Source organism: Rhinolophus ferrumequinum, chromosome 3, assembly GCF_004115265.2.
Source record: "Rhinolophus ferrumequinum isolate MPI-CBG mRhiFer1 chromosome 3, mRhiFer1_v1.p, whole genome shotgun sequence".
Taxonomy (NCBI): domain Eukaryota; kingdom Metazoa; phylum Chordata; class Mammalia; order Chiroptera; family Rhinolophidae; genus Rhinolophus; species Rhinolophus ferrumequinum.
Genome location: NC_046286.1, coordinates 46,413,033 through 46,437,225, shown reverse-complemented (window position 1 = coordinate 46,437,225; position 24,193 = coordinate 46,413,033). Strand labels below are relative to the sequence as shown.

General features: G+C 35.8%; 1 protein-coding gene and 1 pseudogene across 4 annotated transcripts in view; one reads left to right on the top strand and one right to left on the bottom strand.

The window, feature by feature from the left end:
• CASP8AP2 (caspase 8 associated protein 2) overlaps positions 1-24,193 on the bottom strand; it is a 31,661-nt gene that overhangs the window by 7,372 nt on the left and 96 nt on the right. The window contains exons 1-7 of one of the 4 annotated variants that reach the window (XM_033102823.1): positions 24,072-24,185; positions 13,108-13,190; positions 10,006-10,074; positions 7,571-7,671; positions 6,919-6,993; positions 5,934-6,049; positions 335-2,514 (exon numbers count right to left, since the gene is read on the bottom strand). In XM_033102823.1, coding sequence (XP_032958714.1) covers positions 335-2,514; positions 5,934-6,049; positions 6,919-6,993; positions 7,571-7,671; positions 10,006-10,074; positions 13,108-13,162 — 2,596 coding nt within the window. In that variant the 5' untranslated portion in view covers positions 13,163-13,190; positions 24,072-24,185. Of the gene's footprint in view, positions 1-334; positions 2,515-5,933; positions 6,050-6,918; positions 6,994-7,570; positions 7,672-10,005; positions 10,075-13,107; positions 13,191-22,344; positions 22,407-24,035; positions 24,186-24,193 lie in introns of those variants that run through there. The other 3 variants (XM_033102821.1, XM_033102824.1, XM_033102822.1) reach the window with 3 other exon arrangements.
• On the top strand, positions 18,659-18,753 carry LOC117020966 (uncharacterized; annotated as a pseudogene).

Sequence of the window (24,193 nt, the reverse complement as noted above, 5' to 3'; positions counted from 1 at the left end):
TGACAACAATGATAATGTACAGTTTGGTCATTTGGAAAACCATCAACCAATTGTTCAGGTATCTTTACCTCAGGTTAGCGAGTCATCTGATGATAGCTTTTGAACAACAAAAATACATCTGAAAGCCAGCAAAGCGTATTGGAAATAATCTGTCCTACCACTCCTTTTTTCCACATAAGAACCTAAATTTAGATTAAAAGTTCAATGTACATTTCTAGTTAACAATGGGAATCTGAATGGTACTAAGTTATTAAAAAAGAAAAAGCACTACTTCATCTTGCTTATGTATTTTACATTCTCACAAAAAGTTATAAAAGACAATATAAACTATTACCTTTATGACTGTTACATAATGATACTTGAGATGGGCTTTCCAGTCTAAGAACTTTTGTTACAGGTCTCACTGGACTATTCAAAGGACTGATGATTTCTGGAATAGGTCTGAGGTGATTAAGGTCAATGCTTAAAACCGAGTTCTCATCATGATACACTGAGTTTGTTTCACCAGTTTCTAGTCTGTGGTCCATTAACTGAGCCTGCTGAAGTGAAGATTCTAGAGTCTCTTTAGGTAAGCAAGACTTACTCTCAACCAGTGGTGTATCTACTAGGGAAGGCTCAAATTTGGGGTTACCAGCTTCTGAAAGTACTGGCAAATTGCCAGCTTCTTCAAATGAAGGCTGCAAAACAATTTCACTGGATTTGGCCACTGCGGTTGAAAAAGCCTCCTTCATTTCCCTATCTTCAGAAATACAAGAAGTTAAATCCTCATTTCTTTGGATATCCAATTCTAAGCCAAAGTTCTGAGAAACATTGGTCGGTAATATGTCCACCACCACAGGAACTGCGGGCTTTGCACCACTGATGCTTTGCTCAGTTTCTGCCGGTGACGCCAACAAAGGTTCTGTCTGTTCCATTTCCACAGGTGCCGAGGAAGTCTCTGGATCACAAATGGGCATGTCACCGTGCACAGTGTTCTCAACAGGTTTAACTAACAAACTATTTTCTTCTTCCATCTTCCCTTCTGGAACCACGGTCCTGGGTTCAGATCCTGCTGCAAGAACATCCTTTGCTTCTAGTAACTTTGATTTGGTTTCCTCCATATTATGTTTACTCACAGAGGTAACACATGTCACTGTTTTATCCTGCGCCGAGGACTCCAAATCACATATGCCACTGGATTTGGGAGTGTTGGATATTTTTTGCTGATTACCCTGAGAAACAGTCTGCTTTTTAGCAGGAGAAAGAGTTAAATTCAATTTTTCCATAAAACTCAACTTTAAGTCTTTGTTTTTTGTTTCATTTGGACCACTCTCAGCTTTAATTGCAAGGTCTTTATTATCGCCACCTTCAGAAACATCATTATTAGAGACTTTATCATTTTTCGGCTCATTCTGTCTCTTTAAATCAGTTGTGGTCTGCTTAGTTTCTCTGTTAGTCTTCTGCAAATGTTCTATAGGTGTTCTTTTTTCATTTCTCATATACCTGTTTTCTTCTTTGCTTTCTCGTTCTCTTTTCCTCTTCTCTTCAGTTCTATGCCTTTCGGTTTCTAAAGGTGTGTTTTCCCATTGGTGCACAGCTTCAGCTTCCTTGGAGTTAGTGTGTTTGTGAGTTCTACTGGTTGAAAGAGAAGATGAACATCTTCCTTCTTGAAAACTATGATTACTCACACCCCTGTCTCTTTTACAATCTTCCCTTCCTTTTCTCTCTTCTAGATGGTATTTACTTGAATTATGAGAAGATTTTGGTTTTTCATTCCTGAAATGAGGAAGAGATCCTCGTTCAGATCTTCTCCAATGATCTTGGTCTTTTACTACTGATTTAGGTTTCTGATCAACTTTTCTTTCTTCTTTGTCTTGTAACTTAGGCTCTTTTCTATTTATATTTTGTGATCTTTCACTTTGCCTTTCTATCTTTTTGTCACTCTGGGATTCTACTCGAGTGTGTGACCTCTCTCTATAGGTTTCTTTCTCCCCAAAAGAGCTAATGCGTTCATTTTTGTAATCCAAATCTGTGTTACTTTTAAACTTTGAATTTTTGCTTTCAGCCTTTGGTTCACTTTTACTGTATTTCTCAGTACGTCCTTGTAGCCTTTGACTAGCATCTACGTTCTTTGGTTCACCATCACCACAGCTAGTGTTTACATCTTTTCGTATTCTATCGGTTCCTCTACTATATTGGCTATATCCAGTATCTTTTTTCGCTCTTCTATTATCCTCATTTGAGCTACCCTCACCAACCTGATAATGGGAACGTGGCCAAATGCCATTGGTGCAGTGTTTTTCAGTAGATGTAGGAAAATGCAAAGTGCTCTTTTTTTCCGAATGTGATTTTGCTTCCTTTTCGAGGTTTGGCAGTGAAGTGCTATGATGTACATCTTTAGAAACATCACTTTTCACTCTGTGATCGGTCTTTGCACAATCATTCAAATGGGGAGATCTGGATTTATGATTTAAGATTTTATCTGATGTCCTTGCAGTTTTATGATTATTTCGAAAATGTGGAAACTCGGACAATCTATTAAGAAACAAAAATTAACAACAAAAAAACCAAAGTTATTGCTTTTTAATAATCCATATTTTAATCACATGTGATACACTTTAAAATTTGGGAGCCCACATACTGGGAAAACTAATTTTACTTTGTATAAATGCATGAGTAATAAGAATTTACCAGCTTCCAACTAAAGGGGCCAGTTTTCAAAACATAGAACTCTCTTTCATTTCTTTTCTCAAACACAATCTGGAGGACCTCTCAGTTCTATCCCAGCATTTGCCAATGTCGCTCTCACTTCCTTTACCACAGGCATAGAACTCCCAAACGAACCACAAATTCACTTCTTTTAGAACAAGTAACATTATTTTCTTTTCCTCACTAGCTCTAGCCCAACTGAAACAGAAGGTAAAATGAAACTTTGCAGAACAACAGACATCAAAATAGAATTCTATGTAGCTCCCTATTCTAATTTTCTGTTTCACATACAATCTTACAGAAAACCAAAGCATCAATACCATGTTAAAATGGCACAGAGCATGTCAAAAAAAAGAATATAGAGTTGTGATTCTTTCCTAAGGAAATGGTATTTATTGTTTAAAAAAAAAGCTGAAGTCTTAAGGTTTTATATTTGTGTTTCAGAAAACTAGCAGTTTTCTAACAAGTACATGTAAATAGCTCATTTTAGCTTTTTATAGTAAGTCCATCTTCCCGAACTTCCATAACTTCTGTGAATTTCCATGTATTTGTTCCTAATCAGTACTAAATGTGAAGAGAAAACCAAAACTTAAAAAACTCAGGAATAAAGGGGAGGATTCTATAAAATAAGAGGATGAAGAAGAGATACAACCCAAGGCAAAGTATAGACCTTAGTATGGATCTTGTTTGGATGAACTCAAACTTCATTTACTGAAGTGCTAATCCCCAGTAACTAAAAATGTGATCTTACTTGGGAATAGGGGTTTTACAGAGGTAATCAAGTTAAAATGAAGTCACTAGGATGAAAGCCCTAATCCATTATGACTAGTGTCCTTATCAAAAGGGGAATTTGGACACAGAGATAAGAATAAAAGGAAGACAATATAAAGAGAGGTCTGTTCCAGGCCTCGCTCCTTGGCTTGTAGATGGTCACCTTATACTTATACTTGTACTTGTATAAGGTGACCATCTACAAGCCAAGGAGCGAGGCCTGGAACAGATCCTTCTATCACATAATCCTCAGAATGAATCAATCTTGCTGACGGCTTGATCTTGGACTTCTAGTTTCCAGAACTGTGAGACAATAAATTTCTGTTATTTAAGCCACCCAGTTTGTGGTACTTTGTGATGGCAGCCCTAGGAAACTAAATATATCCTGTCTCAAAGAACCAAATATTAGAAGGTATCTTTGAGACAAATGGGGAAACATGGACACAGAAAGTTTACAGTTTAGTGGAAGAGAAAGATACTAATCAAGTAATTTCATTCATGATTTTAAAAACTGCAAGTGTATATGAAGTGACAAAAGAAACCTAATCAGGGAGAACAGACAAATATATATGCACTGTAAAAAGGATATTTATGCCGAGGCCTGAGGATGAGTGCAAATTCAGCAGGTGGAGAAGAGCAGTCCAGGCAGTGGGAACAGTCCATGCAAAGGCAGAGCTCATGGTACATCCAAGGAACTGAAAGAATGCCGGGAATATACCAGAGCTACGACGCCTAGGGCAAAGGTATACACTGAAGGCAAGGCCTGAAAAGCAGTTTGGGACCAAACTGTGAAGAGCCCTTGAGGCCAAGTAAAGAGTTATGATCTTTTATCCTAAGAACAATGAGAAGCCATTAATATGTTTTAATCAAGAAAGGGGGTGGGATATGGTGGTTCTGTGATAGTGAGATGTCCAGATTTGTGGTTTAGAAAGTATCCTGTAACTTTAATATTAAGACACAATCCAGAGGTTAGAAAGAGCAGGCATGAATACAGAGATATCAGCACAAAGACTGCTGCCAATTCAGAGAGTGATGGGCAGCAACGATGGTAGAAATGGAAAGAAATGAATGACCTGAGAGATGATAAACACAGAAAAATCAATAGAACATGGTAACAAATCTGGATCTGAGGGATAATCAAGATGTAAGTTTCAATGACGATTCCTGGGCAGGGTGACTATATATACCAGTTTGCCAAGCAACCTCAATGTAATTATTAATAGCACTCCCTTCTATTCTCAAAAGGGTCCTGGTTCAGGCAATAAATTAAATGGTAATTCTACACCTAGGTCTCTAGCTTGCACCAGCTGAATAAATGATGGGAATCCACTAAGATCAATAGAAAAGGTTTGGTCATAAATTCAGTTTTGGATAAGGTAATTTTGAAAATTTTATACAAAATTTATACAGTAGTTATCTACATATACATGGAACTGATCTAGTATGAGTGAGAATCCCTCATAAGAAAATACTGCTAGAGAAAGGAAAGGACATAGGTTTGAGCTTTGAAGAATTCCAACTTAGCCAAGTACAGAAAAATAAATCTCAACTAAGGAAGAAAACTAGGAGCGGCCAGTTAGCTCAGGTGGTTAGAGCGCAGTGCTCTTAACAACAAGGTTGCCAGTTTGATCCCCACATGGGCCACTGTGAGCTGTGCCCTCCACAATTAGATTGAAACAACTACTTGACTTGGAGCTGATGGGTCCTGGAAAAACACTTAAATAAATTTTAAAAGTTTTTTAAAAAATGGAAGAAAACTAAGACTTACAAAAGCCAAAGGGAAAGACTATTTCAAGAAAAGAGGGTCAACAATATCAAACATGTGAGGACAATTTAAAATGCAAAGTCAAAACTATTTGATGGCTTCAGTGGCAGTCACTGTTAACCAAAATGACAGCTGTTTCAGTGGACCGATGGAAAAAGAAGTCAGAGTGGAATAGATTCAGGAGTGAGTAGAAATAGGAAATGGAGACAGCAGATTTAATTTTTGGAGGTGTGACAGTGAAGGAGAGGGGAGATATGAAATTCTCTGGAGCACAGTTTCCCCAACTGAAAAAAAGAGGGAGAGTGAGATTAAGTAGAAAATCTATTTAAGAGGAAAAGAATATACAATTGAGAGATAGTTTAAGGGCTGTCTATTAATAAGAGATATGAGCACAGACGCACTCTTTTAATAATTTGGTGGGAGCCTAGAAGAACCCATAACATATACACCATACATCATACACCATGGAAGTAAAGAGTACCAAAGCAAATCCCAGTGTATCAGAAAACTGAATATATTCAGAGAGGTATGTGACAATACTCTATTTAATAATCATATATTCCATTATGATAATATACCATTAGTCACAGTAAAACCTTACGTATTTAATAAAATGCATGATTCTCATATCTTTCCACCCAAAGTTAAAAATATTCCACCTATCAACACCCATGTAATTTATAAACAGATCCACCCTCTTCAATTATACCTTTGGTGAAGATTACTTATTTCTTCATCCTTGCGGTTTATTTCCATTCTGGCAGTTTTGATAAGTGCTGAAATATTCTTCTTAAGAGACTGGTTTTCATTTTTTAAGCTGAAATTCTAAATATCATAAAATATATTTAATAAAGTATGTATCTACAGGATTATTAAACTACTACTTATAATAGCTAGTGATTATTAATGCTAACTATATGCCAGGAATCACATATTTTATCTCATGTAATTCTCAAGAAAGTCCTGTGAGAAGTACTATTGTGAACATTATACACATGGGGAAGCTGAGATTCAGAGAAGACAACTGGCACCAGAGGAAGGCCATTTAAAGTGAAACTACTTAAAACAGGATCAAAATGAAAAAAACAAATAACAAGAAAAAAGGTCTCCCTGGGTCATTATCTTGAAAATTGAAAATAAAAATGATAAAAAATGTTGTTATATTTAACAACTTAGCTGTAACATGCAACAATGTACTGATTCTTAAATGAACAAAGAATGAATCTAGGATTGACTGGTTCTTTGGAGGAAAGAGAAAAGGAAAGAAACAACTTTATCAAAAAATAAAAATCAGAAAAAGACATGACATTCCTGATTTTTGCAGTATGATCACCATAAAAGTCACTGTGGCAAAAATTCTGAAGTCATCACCATTCCACCTCAATAGCCATTCTAAATCTTTGCTCCTCAAATCATTCTCTTTTAAATCACCTAATATCACCTCTATGAATTTTCTATTATTTAACTGTTAACTAGTTTAACAGATCTTTTTATGTCAATGTCATTTAGCAATAGTTTTCCTACATCAATTTTAAAGGAAATTATGTATGTTTCATCAAATTTCTTACTTAATACTAATAAGTTTCCTTATAAACTGCCAACATTTCAACATTTTAATTTCCAACAAAAAATTTTATAAAATTTTGATTTTAAAAGTTAATAGGGCAAAAATAAAATATTCATTATAATGGTACCTGTGTCTGTATTTCCTTAAACTTTTTCATCAGCTCTTTCATTTGTAGCTGACATTTTCCATATTTTACTTGCAACTGTAAAATATAAAAAGATTAATTAAAGCATCATTCTAAATTACTTTCTTAGCTTAAATAACATTTCAAAATATTTAAACTGTTGCAAATCAACCCACTAAAAAGGGCAGAAGAGTTCTAATTCTACTAACAGGTAAATTTAGTAAGATTACTGGTATAGAGATTACTAGTTTTTAAAGTTTTTAATAAATTTCTTTTTAGTTTCACTTTCAATCTCCAAACCTTAAAATTCAAATAACATAGAAAGAAATTTGTCTAATTTAAGACTTAGGACAATTTATAACTTAGTGCAAATCACGAAAAGATAAAATGTTATAGCACACTGATTGCCTGTTGAGGTTTTATACATTTGGCACTTAAATTTAATCAAGCAAAATTATAACTAAACTTAGACAACCATTCAGGAAGCGTTGTTTTAAAAAGTAGAACTGAAGGCAGAAACTGATTTAAGTATTCTTTTAGTTTAAGAACTGCTTCCTAAACACAGAATATTTGTGCAACAGTAAGTAGATGCCTGTACTTCAGGAGCTACAAAAGAGTAAAATAACTGTCCTTAATACTTCTAGCAAACCCATACATCATTATATGTTGCCTCCTTTGCAGTTCCTTCTTCAGTAAGAATTTCTTCATATAAATCCAAACAACTTCTGGATGGTACACAGGATTTGGAAGGACTGTCTAAAATAAACATATAAAAAAGCCTTTATATTAAAATACGTATTTCCAGATTCAATACAATACTATCAAAATTCCAAAGTCATTTTTCACAGAAATGTAACAAACAATCCTAAAATTTGTATGCAACCACAAAGACTGCAACTATCTAAAGCAACCTTGAGAAAAAAGATCAAAGCTGGAGGCATCACAATTCCTGATTTCAAACTATAATACAAAGCTATAGTAATCAAAACTGTATGTATTGGTATAAAAACAGACATACAGATCAATGGAACAAAACAAAGAGCCCAGAAATAAACCCACATACATATGGTCAATTAATTTATGGCAAAGCAGCCAAGAATATACAATGGGGAAAGGACAGTCTCTTCAATCAATGGTGTTGGGAACCGTGTACAGCCACATGCAAAAGAACAAAACTGGACCCCTATCTTACACCCTGGACAATAATCAACTCAAAATGCATTCAAGTCTTGAATGTAAGACCTGAAAACATAAAACTCCTAGAGAAAAAACATAGGGGGTAAGCTCCTGGACATTGGTCTTAGCACTGATTTTCTGGATTTGACACCAAAAACAAAAATAAACAAGTGGGACTACATCAAATTAAAAAGCTTCTGCACAGCAAAGGAAACCATGAACAAAATGAAAAGCAACCTACAGAATGGGAGAAAACATCTGCAAATTATATATCTGATAAGGAGTTTAATATCCAAAATATATAAAGAACTCACACAACTCAATAGCAAAAAAAAAAAAGAAATCTGACTGAAAAATGGGCTGAGGAACTGAGCAGACTGAAATGTCTTTCATTTTTCTAAAGACATACAAATGGCCAACAGGTACAGGAAATAATAATCAGGAAAATGCAAATCAAACCCACAACGAGATATCACCTCACACCTGTTAGAACAGCTATCATCAAAAAGACAAGAGATAACCAGTGTTGGTGAGGATGTAGAGAAAACGGAACCCTTGTACATTGTTGGTGGGAATGTAAACTGGTAAAGCTACTGTGGAAAAGAAAAAAAAAAAAAACAGAACTACCATATGATCCAGCACTCCCAGTTCTGGATATAGATCTAAAAGAACTGAAAACAGGTTCTCAAAAAGATACCTGCACTCCAATGTTCACTGTGGCATTATTCACAATAGCCAAGACGTGGAAACAACCTAAGTGCCCATCAATGGATGAATGATTAAGGGTGTGTGTGTGTGTGTGTGTACACCACAATGAAATACTCAGTCAGGAGAAAGACATCCTGCCATTTGTGACAACATAAATGGACTCTGAGTGCATTATGCTAAGTAAAATAAGTCAGACAAAGACATCTACTGTACGTGAAAATGTAAAAAAGCAAATGCATAGAAACAGAGACTAGAATGGTGGTTATCAACGGTTAAGGGTGGAGGAAAAGAGGAGATGTAGTTCAGAGTACAAACTTCCAGCTATAACATGAATAAATTCCGGTGAGCTAATGTACAGCACAGTGACTATACTTAATAATACCGTGTTATATAATTGAAAGTTGCTAAGAAAGTGATCTTACATGTTCTCACCACAAAAACAAGATGGTAATTATGTAATATGATGCAGGTGTTAGCTAACTCTATGTTGGTAATCATTTTGCACTATGTAAGTGTATCAAATCAATACACTCACTGTACACCTTAATATACAATTTTATATGTTAATTGTATCTCAATACAGGTGGGAAAAAAAGTAATAGTATGTGTTAAGCTTTTGGATGCTGTGTCTATTCCAACTTCGTGGGCTATACATTTCTCCATCTTCCGCATTTCATCCATATCTATACTAATTTCACAGATGAGAGTTGGAAAACCAATTTACCTAAAATGCTTGTACCAACGAATCAGGCATGAGGATATTTTCTGTTGAAAACTTTGAGAGATTTGATCATGGAGAAGTTTTATAATTTGAATAGGTCATGAGACTCTCTGTGTATCACACCCTTACTAATACATTTGAAATATTTACAGTAACCATCCTTTTCAAAAGTTCTAGTATTATGTAACCTGTGACAGTATGAGTAGTAATTTATGTACAGACAGGACCACCAGTTGCATTTCAATGGTACAAAATATTTTTGCACAAGGTCCAATTAAATCTGACACATAAATGAATAACAAATCTAAATGCTAACTTGTCTTACTGATCAAGCTTTGGGCAAGAAAATAATTACCTAAGTGTAATCATTTCAAAAAATGGGCAGATTGTTCAAGATCTATGAGTTACTCTAAAATTTAGTAACAAAACAATTCCAATAGACTGACCAAACAAAACAAAACTATTTTATTACAGAATTTACATACCAGAAACAGCACTGTCCAAACCAGCATATATGTCCAAAGAACCTTCATCATTATTTTTAAGAGGAGAAGCTGCAAGAAAATTAAAGACTAGTTAAAACTGATATATTGCACTTAGTGAAGTTTTTCCATTTCTACTCTGAAGGACCAGGAAAAGAAACACTTTATTAGTCCTGTACCCAAGAAAGAGAATTATTTAGAAGTTTTATACAGCCTTAAAAACAGGAAGATTTTAGCACACAGATTTATGACTCTATCACCTCAGATTTAGACTTAAAATTCTCACTTTCAGAACATATCAGTGAGACGATTCCAATTCAGGTAATAGCAGAGTAGCTTCTATCAGACCAATCCTGCTGCAGATAAGAACTATAAAAAGTTATCTATAGTAAAATATTCTACTATTACTTACTGTGGTGATCATTTCGCAATATATACAAATATTGAATCATTACGTTGTAAAACTGAAACTAATATAATGTTATATGTAAATTATACCTCAATTAAAAAGAAAAGCTATCTGAAGACAGACAGCAACCCAAAGCAGGCAAAAAACTAGAGGGGAGACAATATCTGAAAGAAGAAAACAACACTGTGTGAGTTCCCTATCCCCCCTTTAATTACAACTTTTTGGGAAAGGATAGGCCCTATGTAGTTGTAGCTACACTAGGTAATGAAAACTCATACAGAAACCTCTAGTGCTAATATCTTGAAGAACCAGAGAAAAAACTTTGAGAGTGAAAACAGCAACTAGAAAGTGAGAGATGAAAGCCTGAGAGCCACAGAGAAATTCTCCAAATTGTGTCCAAATCTCTGAGTGACCCCTAAACTCCAAAAAGTCCAGCTAAAGCTAAAAAATTAGAACAGAGATTTTAGCTGCTATCCATCACAGGGAGGTAGTGTTTAAGTTCAGCCAAGTTAAATACGTGCTAAAATGTGTAACAGCTCCACTCTTCAGAGGAATATAACAGAATCCAACATCTGTGTAACACAACATTTACAATGTCCAGAACGCAGCCAAAATTACTACATAGGAAATCTTAGCAGAGAAGTAGAAAGAATTAAAAGAACCTAACGAAAATCCTAAAACTGAAAACTATAATATCTAATGTAAACAATTTCACTGAATATGCTTGACAGTGAACCTGGAAGACAAATCAATAAAAATTATCCAATCAGAAGAACAGAAAGAAAAAATTAAAAAGAACATTCTTAGTAACCTATGGGACAATATCAAAAGTTCTCTCACACACTATACATCTGGACTCCCAGAAAAGAGAGAATGGAGAGGAAAATGGTACTGGAAGAATACTAGAAGATACTAGCAAGCCTAGAAATGGTAAATAATTTTAGTAATATAAAATATTAATTTTTCCTCTTAATTCTTTAAATTCTTAATTTCTTTAAGATGCATAGAATAGTTTAAAATCAAAACGATAGCATTGTATTGTGGGGTTTATGCCATCTCTAACATAAGGGGATGGGTAGACGTTATGCAATTATACCTACAGGATTACATCTTACATAAAAAGGTACGATACTACATAGTAAGTAGACCACAAAATGTTAAAGATGTATATTGCAAACCCTTGAGCAACCACTAAAAATAATGCAGAGATACAGCGAAAAAGCTAATATATAAATTAGAATGGAATTCTAAAATATATTCAAATAACACTTGAAAGAAGAAAATTAGTATTGTATCAGTGTTAAATTTACTGAAATTGATATTATGCAGTTATTACGTAAGAAAGCCCACTTTTTCTTATGAAATACACACTGAAGTATTTGAGGGTAAAAGATCATAATGTATGCAACTTACTCTCAAAAGGGTCAGGAAAAAAATGTGTGAGTGTGTGTGTGTCTAAAAAGAGTCCACAATGATAAAGCTACTGGCATGAGGTAAATTTGGAAGAAACTAGGTAAAGGGTTCTTTGTATGTTCTTACATACAACTTTTTTATAAGTTTGAAATTATTTCCAAACAAATATAACACAATTATGAAAATGTTATAGGAATAAAATTTTTCATGAAATCATGTTAAGTGGTAAAAAGTAAAATGCGAAGTAAAATATATACTGTAGGTGTCACTATCAAAAAATGTATGTAGGTAGACAGGTGAGAGAGATATGGAGAAATGAAAAGAGCTATTTCCAGCAAATGAAATTAACAATGCAGTTTTGTCCTTCAAAATAATAGTAGGAGATGCAGATGTGATAAAAAGTTAACCATTTGTGAATCGAGGTGAAAAGTAAAGGTGTTCATTGTATTATGTATTATGCTTTCAATTTTTCTGTTGGTTTAAAATATTTCAAAGAAAAAATATCATAAGAGAAATACATAGCAGCATAACAATTTGAAACTATATCACCCAAAAGTAATTAAATAATATCAAAAAGCAAATAATACTACCTAGAGTGGTTATGTTGGCCATACTTTTTGTGAATCCGGATTCCATATCCATATCTATGAATATTAATTTTTTAAAATATATTTAAGCAAAAATGAAATTCTATATGTTTTACAACTGCTCTTTTCATTCTATAGCATAGTAAGCATAATTCTAGTCAATAAATATTCATTTATAATCTCAAAAAACTTAATGAGGTTGTCATAGCAAAATTACAATTAAGAGAAAAGAACTAGGAAATGTTACATCAGGATTTGGAAGTTTACATTTTACATATTATTTAAAATATATTTTTATGAGCTTATTTTACTATGAGGTCTTGGTTATCTTTTTCAAAATAATCATCCATTATGACTGCCAATTTTTCCCTGAACAACAATAAACAAGCACCACCACATGTACTGGAAGTATTAACTTTAAGAGTAACAAATACCTATCTTATGTTTTTTTTCATATGATAATAAAAGCATTACAGCTTATATTGGCAAAGTTGCTAATTTCATTACATTTAAGAGGCTTGAAAGCATAAAATAAAGTTCACATTTACTAGGCACTTCCTATTTGCCAGGCACTTTATTGTACTAATGCATCGATGTGTAAGGAGAAAAAGTTGATAATGACAGTGTTTTCGATGAGAACAAATAAATATTTTGTAATTAAATAAATTGAGAAAGACAATTAAAATGAGCTCTTACCAGAAAAGACATCAAATAAACTTGTTCCATCACCATTGTCATCATCTGCTGCCATGATCCTATCTCCTTCCGATAGCTGCCATCTAAAGTATTAAATATAAAGATTTTCCACTCTTAAAAATCAACCTCACAAGTCAAAGAATAAACCTAACTTTAAATTAAAAAGCAACTTTCAAATTTGGGCACAGTGAATAAGTTCACCCTCTATCGTGATTACACAAAATGAAAAAATAAACAACCTAATAATAGCTAAAACTATAAAACAAAAACCTTAAATTTGCTGATATGGTTAAGCCATGTTGTAAGGTAAATGATGTTAATTTTATAAAGTAGGCTAAAATACAAATAAACATTTATATTAAAATAAGCCAACTATCATACCAAGTAGGTGTAACTATATGGTGAGTTCTTTGAGTCCTCTTAGCAAATCATCAAACCTGGGGGTGGTCTTGGGGACTCCAGTCCAGACATAACATGTTTTCACCAGTAAGATGTAAGATAGGCCAACAGCAAAGAGGTTTATGCTATAATAGGTTGTGAAAGGTGTGGGAAAACAGAGCCTCTCATACATCACTCAAGTGGATACTGGTACAAGGTCTAGGGAGGCAATTTGGTAATAGCTATCAAACGTTTAAATGCTCTTTGACCCAACAATTGCATATCTAGTAATTTATTCTAGTATAGATATACAAGCACGTGGTTACAAAACTGTGTCTACTGAAACAGTCAGTGCAGTGCTGTTTGAAGTGGCAAGACTGAAAGCAACATAGGAATCCAAGAGAATTAAAAAAAAAAAATCTGATTTATCTGACATTCACTAACATCTGACATTCTCCATTCTTCCAGGTAAAACTCCATGAATGCTGCCCATGGTCAATGAACCAAAGTCACTGTGGCTACTTGGAGTCATTAAGGGTGTCTGCGCCTGTACCTGCACACTTCTGCTCTTACCAACTGAGACATCCACTTACCAACAGCCAGGTGCGTTTATTACCAAACCCAATTATACTTGTTTCCTTATTTTTCTAAGTAATAGTATTATCAAAGATTACATTACCAAAAGGGAGTTATTTTCCAGTGAAAACTAGGCTAAATGCTTTGGAAAAACTCAAAAGGTGAGTAGCAAGACACATACGCATACACAAATGCTTGTCAAATCAAGTAAGAGTGAGAAACACAAAATACTGGAAAAGAAAATCTAGTCTATACTCAGATTGATTCACAAGTATCTAAGTTCTTACTCCACTTTAATGAAAAACATGCTGGAAATCATAAGCAATGTCTTATGGGTATGGTTTATACAAGAAAGAAGTCAGCGCTCCAATCCCTGGATTCATACTCAAAGAAAAAGGTCATGGTTCTGCCACAAGAGGTAAAATGTATGTAATTCCTTTAAATAAAATTAAGGTAAGGTATACAACTTTTTTCTCCATTCCCCATTCCAAATTTTTTTCCAATTAGCTGATTTAATTAACTGTTGTAATATAGCTTGTACAACAATTATTAATACAAAAAGCATAAATGGCATAATCACATCTGGCAAATATCACAACTAACTCTTGGTGACTGGTGGAAGAAATTCACAGGCTTCCTAATAATAATAATCTACTAGCTGTCACATGGAGTAGGGAGCATCAGTCAATGGGTCTTTTACAGAATGGAGACCAGTTCATCTAATGAACAGCAGAGAAGTGTGATTGGATATAGAAATATTTATAGTCATACACACACATACAGGGTGCCAAAAAAATGTACACACATTTTAAGAAAGGTAAAAAAATGTATTAAAATTGTAATGCTCAATATATACTGATAATAAAAGAGGAATATAAGTCACATTTGATTTCCGTAATTACAAGAGGTACTCAAAGTGGTTACCATCAGCGTAGTTTTAATACAGTTTTTTCCTTTCTTAAAATGTGTATACTTTTGGTACCCGCTGTGTGTGTGTGTCTGTGTGTGTGTGTGTGTGTGTGTGTGTGTATAGTAGACACACATATATTTCTTTGATCTATCAATTGAGAGGGCCTAAAAATCAACATACAATGTCAATAAGCACATCTAACATCCACGTCTTGGCATCTAATACTATTCTCTACTAAAATGGACCAGGGCTTCTTGAAGAAATGGCTGATTCTGAGACAGGGACAGGAAATGCACAAGATGACACGGACCATCTTTATCATACAAGAAGGTAAGGAAATGTCAAAAACAACAAATTAATGGCGGTATATCAAAGAAACACTGGAACCAACTGAAAAAGCTCCCAACAGCCAAAGCTGAACAATGTGAGCAACAAATTAAAGTAGCATTGGATTATAACCCAAAGTATAAAATAAATATATATAAGTCCACACTGATATAAGTAAATTAGGAAATGGAGAAGAGATCATTCTTCCATGCATAATTCCAAAAAATTATGTAGGTATTCCACTCTGAAGCGAACAGAAAAAGGATAAACACTAGGTAAAAATGAAGGAAATCTGAATAAACTAGGGACTTTAGTTAATAATGTTTCAATGTTAGTTCATTAATTATAAGAAACGTATCATACTAACGTAATATATTAACGACAAGAAATACCGGGGGGTGGGAGGGGAGATAGAGTGATAAACAGGAATTCTCTATACTTCTCAATTTTTCTGTAAATCTAAAATTGTTCTAACAAATACAGTCTACTAATAAAAAACAATTAGTATTTTATCATATTAGATTACAGAAGAAAAATATGATCATCTCAACATCAGCATATGATAAAATTCAACACTAAGTCTCAGCAAACTTGGAGTTTAGGAAAGTTTAAGGGACTTTTCTTAAACTGATAAAGGATATATTTCTATTAAAAATACTCTCCACACTAATCATCATACATGATGATAAAACGATAGAAGCATCTCCTTTAAAGTAAAGCATGTTTCTATTTGAAAGAAGAGTAAGACATGAAAGGAGATAGAACTGGAAAAAAAGCAACAAAGCTGACGTTATTCACACTATGATCACCTATGTAGAAAATCTACACATTTTTAGAACTAGTTAAGAGTTTCTCAAAGTCACTGAATGTAAGATGCAATAGTTTTCCTACATGCCAGCAAACAAACAGTTTAAAAACACAGCTGACAAAAAGGTATTATTTACAAAAACAAAACTATAAGGTACATAGGAATTAATCTAATACAAGATGTGCAAGACGCTTATGGAGAAAATAATAAAAGATCTAAATCAAGGGTCTGAAAACCTTTTCTTCTTAAAGGGCCAGAAAGTAAATATGCTATGCTTGCAGTCCACCCGGTCTCACAACCACTTAACTCTGCCAGTATAGCTTGAAAGCAACCATAGACAACATGGAAACAAATAGGTGTGGCTGTAATTCCATTGAAAGTTTACTTACAAAAGCAGGTAGTTTACTTCTGATCTAAACAAATGATAAAATATATCACAATCATATAAAGAAAATAATATCAAAGTGGCAGTTCTTCCCAAGTTTATCTATAAACTCAATGTAATTCCAGTCAACTTAAGCTGACCATAAATTCAAATTGAAGTGTTCAGGGCCTAGGTGAATCAAGACTTTTTTTTTTTTTGACGGGGAGGAGGAGTAAATTTTTTATTGAAGTATAACATAAATACAGAAAAAAGTAAAAATCGTAAGTATATAGTCCTGTGATTTTTTTCAGACTGAACACATCTGTGTAACTACCACGCACATCAACAATCATTACCAGCACCCACAAGTACCCCTCTGGCCCCCTGGCAGCCACCACCCACTCCTAAAGGTTGGCAAAGATGTGTGGAGAATGAAAGCATATAGATACTGCTGATGTGCTTTGCAAAGGAAGCACTTGTACATCAATAAAGGACGGAGGCATCAGGGGAGAGACGTGGAGATTCCAAATGAGAAAGGCATTCACCTTGGAGGAAAAGCACATGTAGAGAACTGTAAACATAACAGCCTAGTTGGAATGGACCTCAGGTAGAACAGGACTGGGAGATAAGACTGTCAAATTACATCAGTCAAACAAAAGATATTAAATGTCAGACCAAGGAATCGGGTCTTGAACTTTCAGAAGATAAGAGCACTGAAGATTTTTGAGTTAGAAACATTTGTATAAAGAAATGAAATAGGAAGATCAATGTGTGGAATGACCCAGAAAGACAAAAGTGTAGGAAAAGAAACTGGGAAGGAGGCTACTATGAGTCCACGTGATAAGATGCAACACAAGATGGAAACAGTGAAAATGAAAAGAATGCTTATATGAGGCATAATAATGGAAGAAAGCAAATAGGGTAAATGTCTGGAATGGGAAGTATGAACAACCATCTCCTGCCTCAATCCGCTCTCACGCTAAAGCTTCCAGTATCTCTGACTCTTTCCTTATCTCCACGTTCATTTTCAAACAGTCACAAATTCTTAGTGATTCTATTTTTAAACCTCTCAAATATAAATCTGCTTTCCAGTCACAGTCATTGTTCAGGTTCAGATATAATTAATTCTCACTTAAATTATTATAAAAGTCACCTAGCTAGTTTCCATACTACCAATATCTTTTTTCTCTTACCATTTTCCACACTGGAACCAAAATTAATCCTGTGTAAGCCTAGCCTATGTTTCACTCCCAGATCAGAACCCATCAAGAGCTACCTAAAACATTATCAAGTTAAGCTTCACTAGCACAGAACCCGAGCCCTCTTCCAGAACTATCTCACTACTTTTCTAACTATCTCACACTGCTCCCCTCACCTACCCCATTCAGCTACGTGATTGATTCATCGGTACCACCACAGCACATGTTTCTATAATGCAAGTTAGTGTATCATTATTGAGAAATAGAGATGTGATGCCAGTCTCAGGCAGAATTTATGCTGGTTCAAACATGGATGTTCAAGTTTGCACCATTAATTAAATGTCGTCCTATATATGACGCCCTTCCCCTAGAATGCCCATCACTCCCGTGTCAGTGTAACAACAGGCTTTGTCTTGCAAGGGCTTAGCATGGTTTTCCTCAATCTTTGGTGGGGTGAGGGGGTAAGGGACCCCAAGCACAAGGCAATGAGCCAGAGCCATTCCGTCTGCTATCACAATATATCACAGAAAACCGGCAACTGCCTCTCCACCTACAATCCATGATGTTTGTGTCCTTCTGTTCTCATCTCTACAAATCAACAGCCTCGATCCTTTATTCCACCTTTCATCAAGCTAGCTTTACCTTTTTTGAAAAAAGACCTGTATTTACTGGGATCTTTATTTATTAGGAATTTAACATGTCTTCTTAACTGTGCCAATATTTTAATGAAAATTGTTACTGTTCCTGTAGGTGCATGGGTAGATAGGTTTTGAATATTCTGCCCCTATTTTTCCCATAAACTCTGTTTTAGTGAGTTGCTGAATTAAAGGTTTTTCAAGAATGCATATAACATTAGAGCAGAAATGTCTCAACTTGCAGTTCATGAAATATGCCATGTACTTCAACTCCCAATATCTTGCTCATTCTATTTCTTTACCTGGACAGCTCATCACCTTCCCAAACCCAGCTACCATAAAAGAGACAATCTTGTGCTCGCTCCGGCAGCACATATACTAAAATTGGTAGGTTAGCATGGCCCCTGAGCAGGGATGACATGCAAATTCATGAAGCATTCCATATTTTTAGGTAAATATGCAGACATTACCCTGAATAATATTTTTACTGATATATCCCCTCGGGGAAGTAAAGAAAAGTTTTAGTCTGGAAGTAAAAGGAAAAATAAACATGGGATTACATCAAACTAAAAAGATGTTTCACAGTAAAGGAAACCATCAATAAAACAAAAAAGGCATCCTACTGAATGGGAGAAGATATTTGTCAATGATACATCCGATAAAGGGTTAATATCCAAAATTTATAAAACACTTATTCAACTCAACACCAAAAAAACAAACAATCCAATTAAAAAATGGGCAGAGGTATTTCTCTAAAGAAGACATACAAATGGCCACAGACATGAAAAAATGTTCACCTCACTAATCATTAGAGAAATGAAAATAAAAACCACAATAAGACACCACTTCACCCCAGTCAAAACGGCTATCATCAATAAATCAACAAACAACAAGTGCTGGAGAGGATGTGGAGAAAAGGGATCCCTCGTGCACTGTTGGAGGGATTGCAGACTGGTGCAGCCACTAAGGAAATCAGTATGGAGGTAACTCAAAACACTGAAAATGGAACTACCTTATGACCCAGCAATTCCACTCTTAGGTATCTATCCAGAGAAATCCAAAACACTAATTCGAAAAAATTTTTGCACCCCTATATTTATTGCAGCTCTACGCACAATAGCCAAGACATGGAAACAACTGAAATGCCCATCGGTAGACGACTGGATTAAGAAACTGTGGTACATTTATACAATGGAGTAGTACTCTGCCACAAAGAAGAAGGAAATCTTACCATTTGCAATGACATGGGTGGACCTAGAGAACATTATGCTAAGTGAAATAAGTCAGACGCAGAAAGACAAATACCATATGATTTCACTTATACGAGGAATCAAAAGAACTGAACAAATGAGCAAACTAAACAGAAAAAGTATCAGAAATATAGAGGAAAAACTGAAGGTTGCTAGCTGGGAGGGGGTGGGGTTGAGGGACAAGGTGAGAGGATTAGAAAGCACAGATTGGTAGTTACAATATTGACATGGGGATATGAAAGACAGTGTGGGGAATATAATCAATAATGTAAAGATTCTGTAGGGTGTCACATGGGCACTTGTCTTGTTAGGGAGACCACTTCATGGATGGTGCAGATGCCTGACCACTGCGCTGTACACCTGAAGCGGAAGCTGAATAATATTGAATGTCAACTATAATTTAATATATATATGGTCACGGGATGTGGAGTACAGCGTAGGGAATAGAGTCAATGGAATTATAATAGCTATATGCGATGTCAGAGGGGTATTAGACTGGGGGAGGGGGTTATCACTTTGTAAGGGGGAGTAAATGTCTAACTACTACATTGTTTTCGTATACCTGAAACTAATAAAAAAAAATTAAAAAAAAAGACGACCCTTTCCTACAGATATAATTAATCACCATCCCCTCATTATACTGACATTCTACTAGCATTCTACCGCTAACCCGTCATTACTGCATTTAACCACCTCTATTGTAATTATTTGCTTTCTGAAGTTGTTTTTATACTTTATTATGTATCAGAAACACCTGGAGAAGTTAAAACACAAGATGGGCCCCATCCCCAAAGTTTCTGATTCTCACCCCAATTTGGGGTGAGGCTTGAGTATTTGCATTTCTAAAAAACACCCAGGTTATGTGGCTGGTCAAAGGATCACACTTTGAGAACTACTATTTTAGATCAGTGTGCTGTCCAAAAGAACTTTCTACAATGGTAAAAATGTTCTATATTGAGATGCAATATGGTAAGTACTATCTATATGTGGCTATTGAGTACATGAAATATGCATAGCATGACTGAGTGTATTAGTTTCCTATTGCTGCTCTAACAAATTACCACAACCTTTAGTGGCTTAAACAACGCACATATATTACCAGAAAAACTCACAAATAGGATTTCACAGAGCTGTGGTTATTACAATTTCAATAACACCTACCTTGTTCTAAATGCTATTGGGCATGTATAAAAATGTATTGGAATACTTTTTCCTAAGGAGATGAATTTTCTACAACTGCAAAGCAAAATTTACCTCTTTGGGTTAAACACTTGTTGGGCAAACACAAGGGGCTAGGAAATAAAGAGCAAGTACTGCCACAAAAAGTAGGGGTACCAGCTCAGATTTATAGACTTTTCTGCTGCTCTCTGAGTACATAAAAATTAGAAATTAGTTTATACTAAAGTACAAACCAAAAGCCAGCAATAAGATGCTAAAGTTAATAAACACATTCCTATAAGTCCAACCTCACCAAGTTCAAAATCAAAAATGATCATCTTTCCATCAACATGTCATATCTTGACACCTCAACTTCTTTTAATAGCACTAGCATTCCCTAATAGGCTACTGATGTTATTCTGCAATGCTTCTCCCACATATCCTCATTCTTGCCATTGAATTTGTGTCAGGCTCCCACTATAGCTATCTAAGTATCTCCTCTCTCCAAATACATGCTACATACAACTGTTGGGTTAGTTCTTCTAAAGCAATCCTGCTCATATCACTTCCTGCTCAAAAATTTTCCATTACTTTCCAGTATCTACTGAATAAAGTTGAAACTCCTTACCTTGATATACACTTTTCCTACTTTTGCAGCCCCATCATTCACTATCCCAAGGTTTCCAAAATCTCAAGTTTGGTGAAACTGGTTCCTATCTGCAAACACAATTCCTGACACTATTTCCCCACCACATCTATCTATACGCTCACGAGCAAGTCTCGTTGTGAATCTAACCCATCGATTAGAACGTGAGAAATAAGGTGTTAGAAAAGTCAGGCGATAGATTACACAATTAAGATACTTGGACTTCATCCAGTAGGGAATGGGGGAACCACTGAAGGTTTTCAAAGCAGGGGAATGTCATGATCAAATCTGCATTTCAGAAAATCAACTCTAGTAAGAAGAGTATAGAAAATATAGTGGCAAGGAAGCTAGAGAAGACTATTAAAACAGTGCCAGAGACAATGAGAATTGACTAAGTTATTAGTAGTGGAAATAAAGGCAAGCAGCAGATCAGAGAGATTTCTGCAGTAGAATCAAAAAAGTTTAATGAAGTGTATTCAAATGTCCACTATTGAACAATTCAAAACCAAAGCCTGAGTTGTCTTTTCAAAATGCAAATCTGATCACATTCCCCCCTCTGCTTAAAATCTTTCAGTGCTTTCTGCTGATTTTAGGCTAAAAAACAAATTCTGTCACAATTCTGCTTTATAAAGCCCTAAGTGACCTGGCCTCTGGCCACCCCTCCAGGGTTAGTCTGCATCCTTCTCCCCCACTCCCTAGCAGTCTTTACTCTGATCATATTGTCCTTTTAGCTCCTTGAACATGCTGTTTGCTTCCTCCGACCAAAGAGCCTCTGCAAAGAGTGCTCTTTCCTGACACTCTACCTTCAGTTGACTCATCTTTGATATTTCCACTTACGTAATGTTTCAGCCTTCCCTAGCTACCCTCTCTCTCCACTAGTCAAGCCCCATATTACATATTCCTGTATCAGTGCCTTTTCTCTCCATGGCCTCTTTTCAGTTTATGACTACATTTGTGTGGTATTCCTAGACAAATGTCTATCTCACCCACTGGACTGTAAGCTCCATGAAGACAAGGACCGGCTCTGTTCTGTTCACCATTGTATCCCCAGCTCTCAGCACAGGGCCTGGCAGGTTGGTAGTTATATAAAAAAAAAAAAAAAAAATTGTTGAATTAATGAAATTCCTAATTTCTTAAGACAACTCTGAGGTTCTTAGCTTTGAAAACAAGGTAGTCATGCTTTTAAATGAAATGGAGAACAAAAGACATGTTGAACTATCTGTAGGACAGCCAGAGAAAGATGTCTAATAGCTGGAAACTAGAGTATATAGCACAGAAGACAAGACATAGCTGGTATAATTAAGATTGCTCTCTTGAAATCACAAAGGCCAGTGATTGTCCTGGAAAGGATGGTTGGAGAAAGCGGAGGATTGTGCATCAGAAGCTCCTGGGGAGAGGGGCTTTTGCACACTTGCTCTCATCTTACCCCAATTGAGGATCTCAATATATGAGAGTTGCTACTGATAGGAATGTTGCACCTATGAAAAGTGTAGAGGCCAAATTTAAAATGTTGAGAAACACGACAATGAAAGAGTTGCAAGCTCACTCATAATCTTCTGATCAATTCCAATAAATTCATATGTGAAGGTGAAGCAGATGAGAGAAGAATCATGTAGCCTTTTGTGATAAGACAATATCTTTAAAAAAAAAGTCTAAAGGAAGTTTTCCTTTTTTAAAAAAAGTGAATGAAATAAGCATTTGTAGAGGAAAAAGCCAGGGAAGAGGGAGGGTGTGTTCTTAGGCTCATAGGAAAGGCCAAATCTACTATGACAAGATCCCTGAAGAATATATAAGGGGAAAATAACAACAAACACTATATACTGAACACTATGTGCCAGACACTGACCTAAATATTCTAATTACATTATTAAATTACTTTAAATCTTCCCACAAGTCCTATGAGGTATATACTACTTTTCTTTTTAACATTTTAAAGAGGAAACATACAGATGATAAGAAATTTGCCCCAAGGTCAAACAGCTGGTAAGTAGCAGATCTGGGATTGGATCCCAGCTCTGTCTCCAAAGCCAGATGACAACATCAAGAACATTCACTGGAGAAAAGAGCATAATTTTTTGGAAGGGGGCCATCTCGTTGTAAAATGCCAAGAAATGATAGAAGGTAATTGGGATGGGGGATGGGCAGTTTGTTGCCCTGAACGTCTCTGTGCCCCTCCAGAGAGGCACTGAGATGGGGAAGAGCCTTGAGAAGAGGTGAAAGGTTTGGAACTGTAGCAGTGAAGAATGGAAAACACCAGAAAAGAACCTGAGAACGACCAGGGAAGAATGAAAGTCAACGCCAACTTGATTCCTGAAGTACAAATCCTGAGATTCTGCGAATTCTACATTAATATCTGAGTTAGGGCCTACTATGTGTCATGGTTCTAAGCGCTGTCGCGATCAAGAAACTTCTCTGGGCTTAACAGCCCCGGGAACAAGCAACATCAAAGATCACCTGACACTCAGAAACACCCATTCCTCCAAAGAATCCCATCCGAAAGCTTTTGAGAGTACATTCCAAGATTGCTTTTTGTGGGGGAGGGGCCGAAGTAGCAGTCGAAAGGGCAAATCCTACGTGCGCTCGCCCCCAGCCCCAGTCTGGACCCTCTCGAAGGACCACAGAGGGACTCGAGTGCAAGCCCATAAGCTGCAACCGAGGGCGGCGGGAACGCAGCTACCTGAGGACCCCGGACATCAGGCGCGCCCCTCCATACCGACTCCGCCGCTCCCTTCGACTCCCTGGCTCCCCGAACGCCGCAGGCCTCGGCTCGGGGCACTACCTCGCCATGCAGCCTCTTCTCCAGCAGCCCCGCGCGGACCGGACCCCCACAACAAC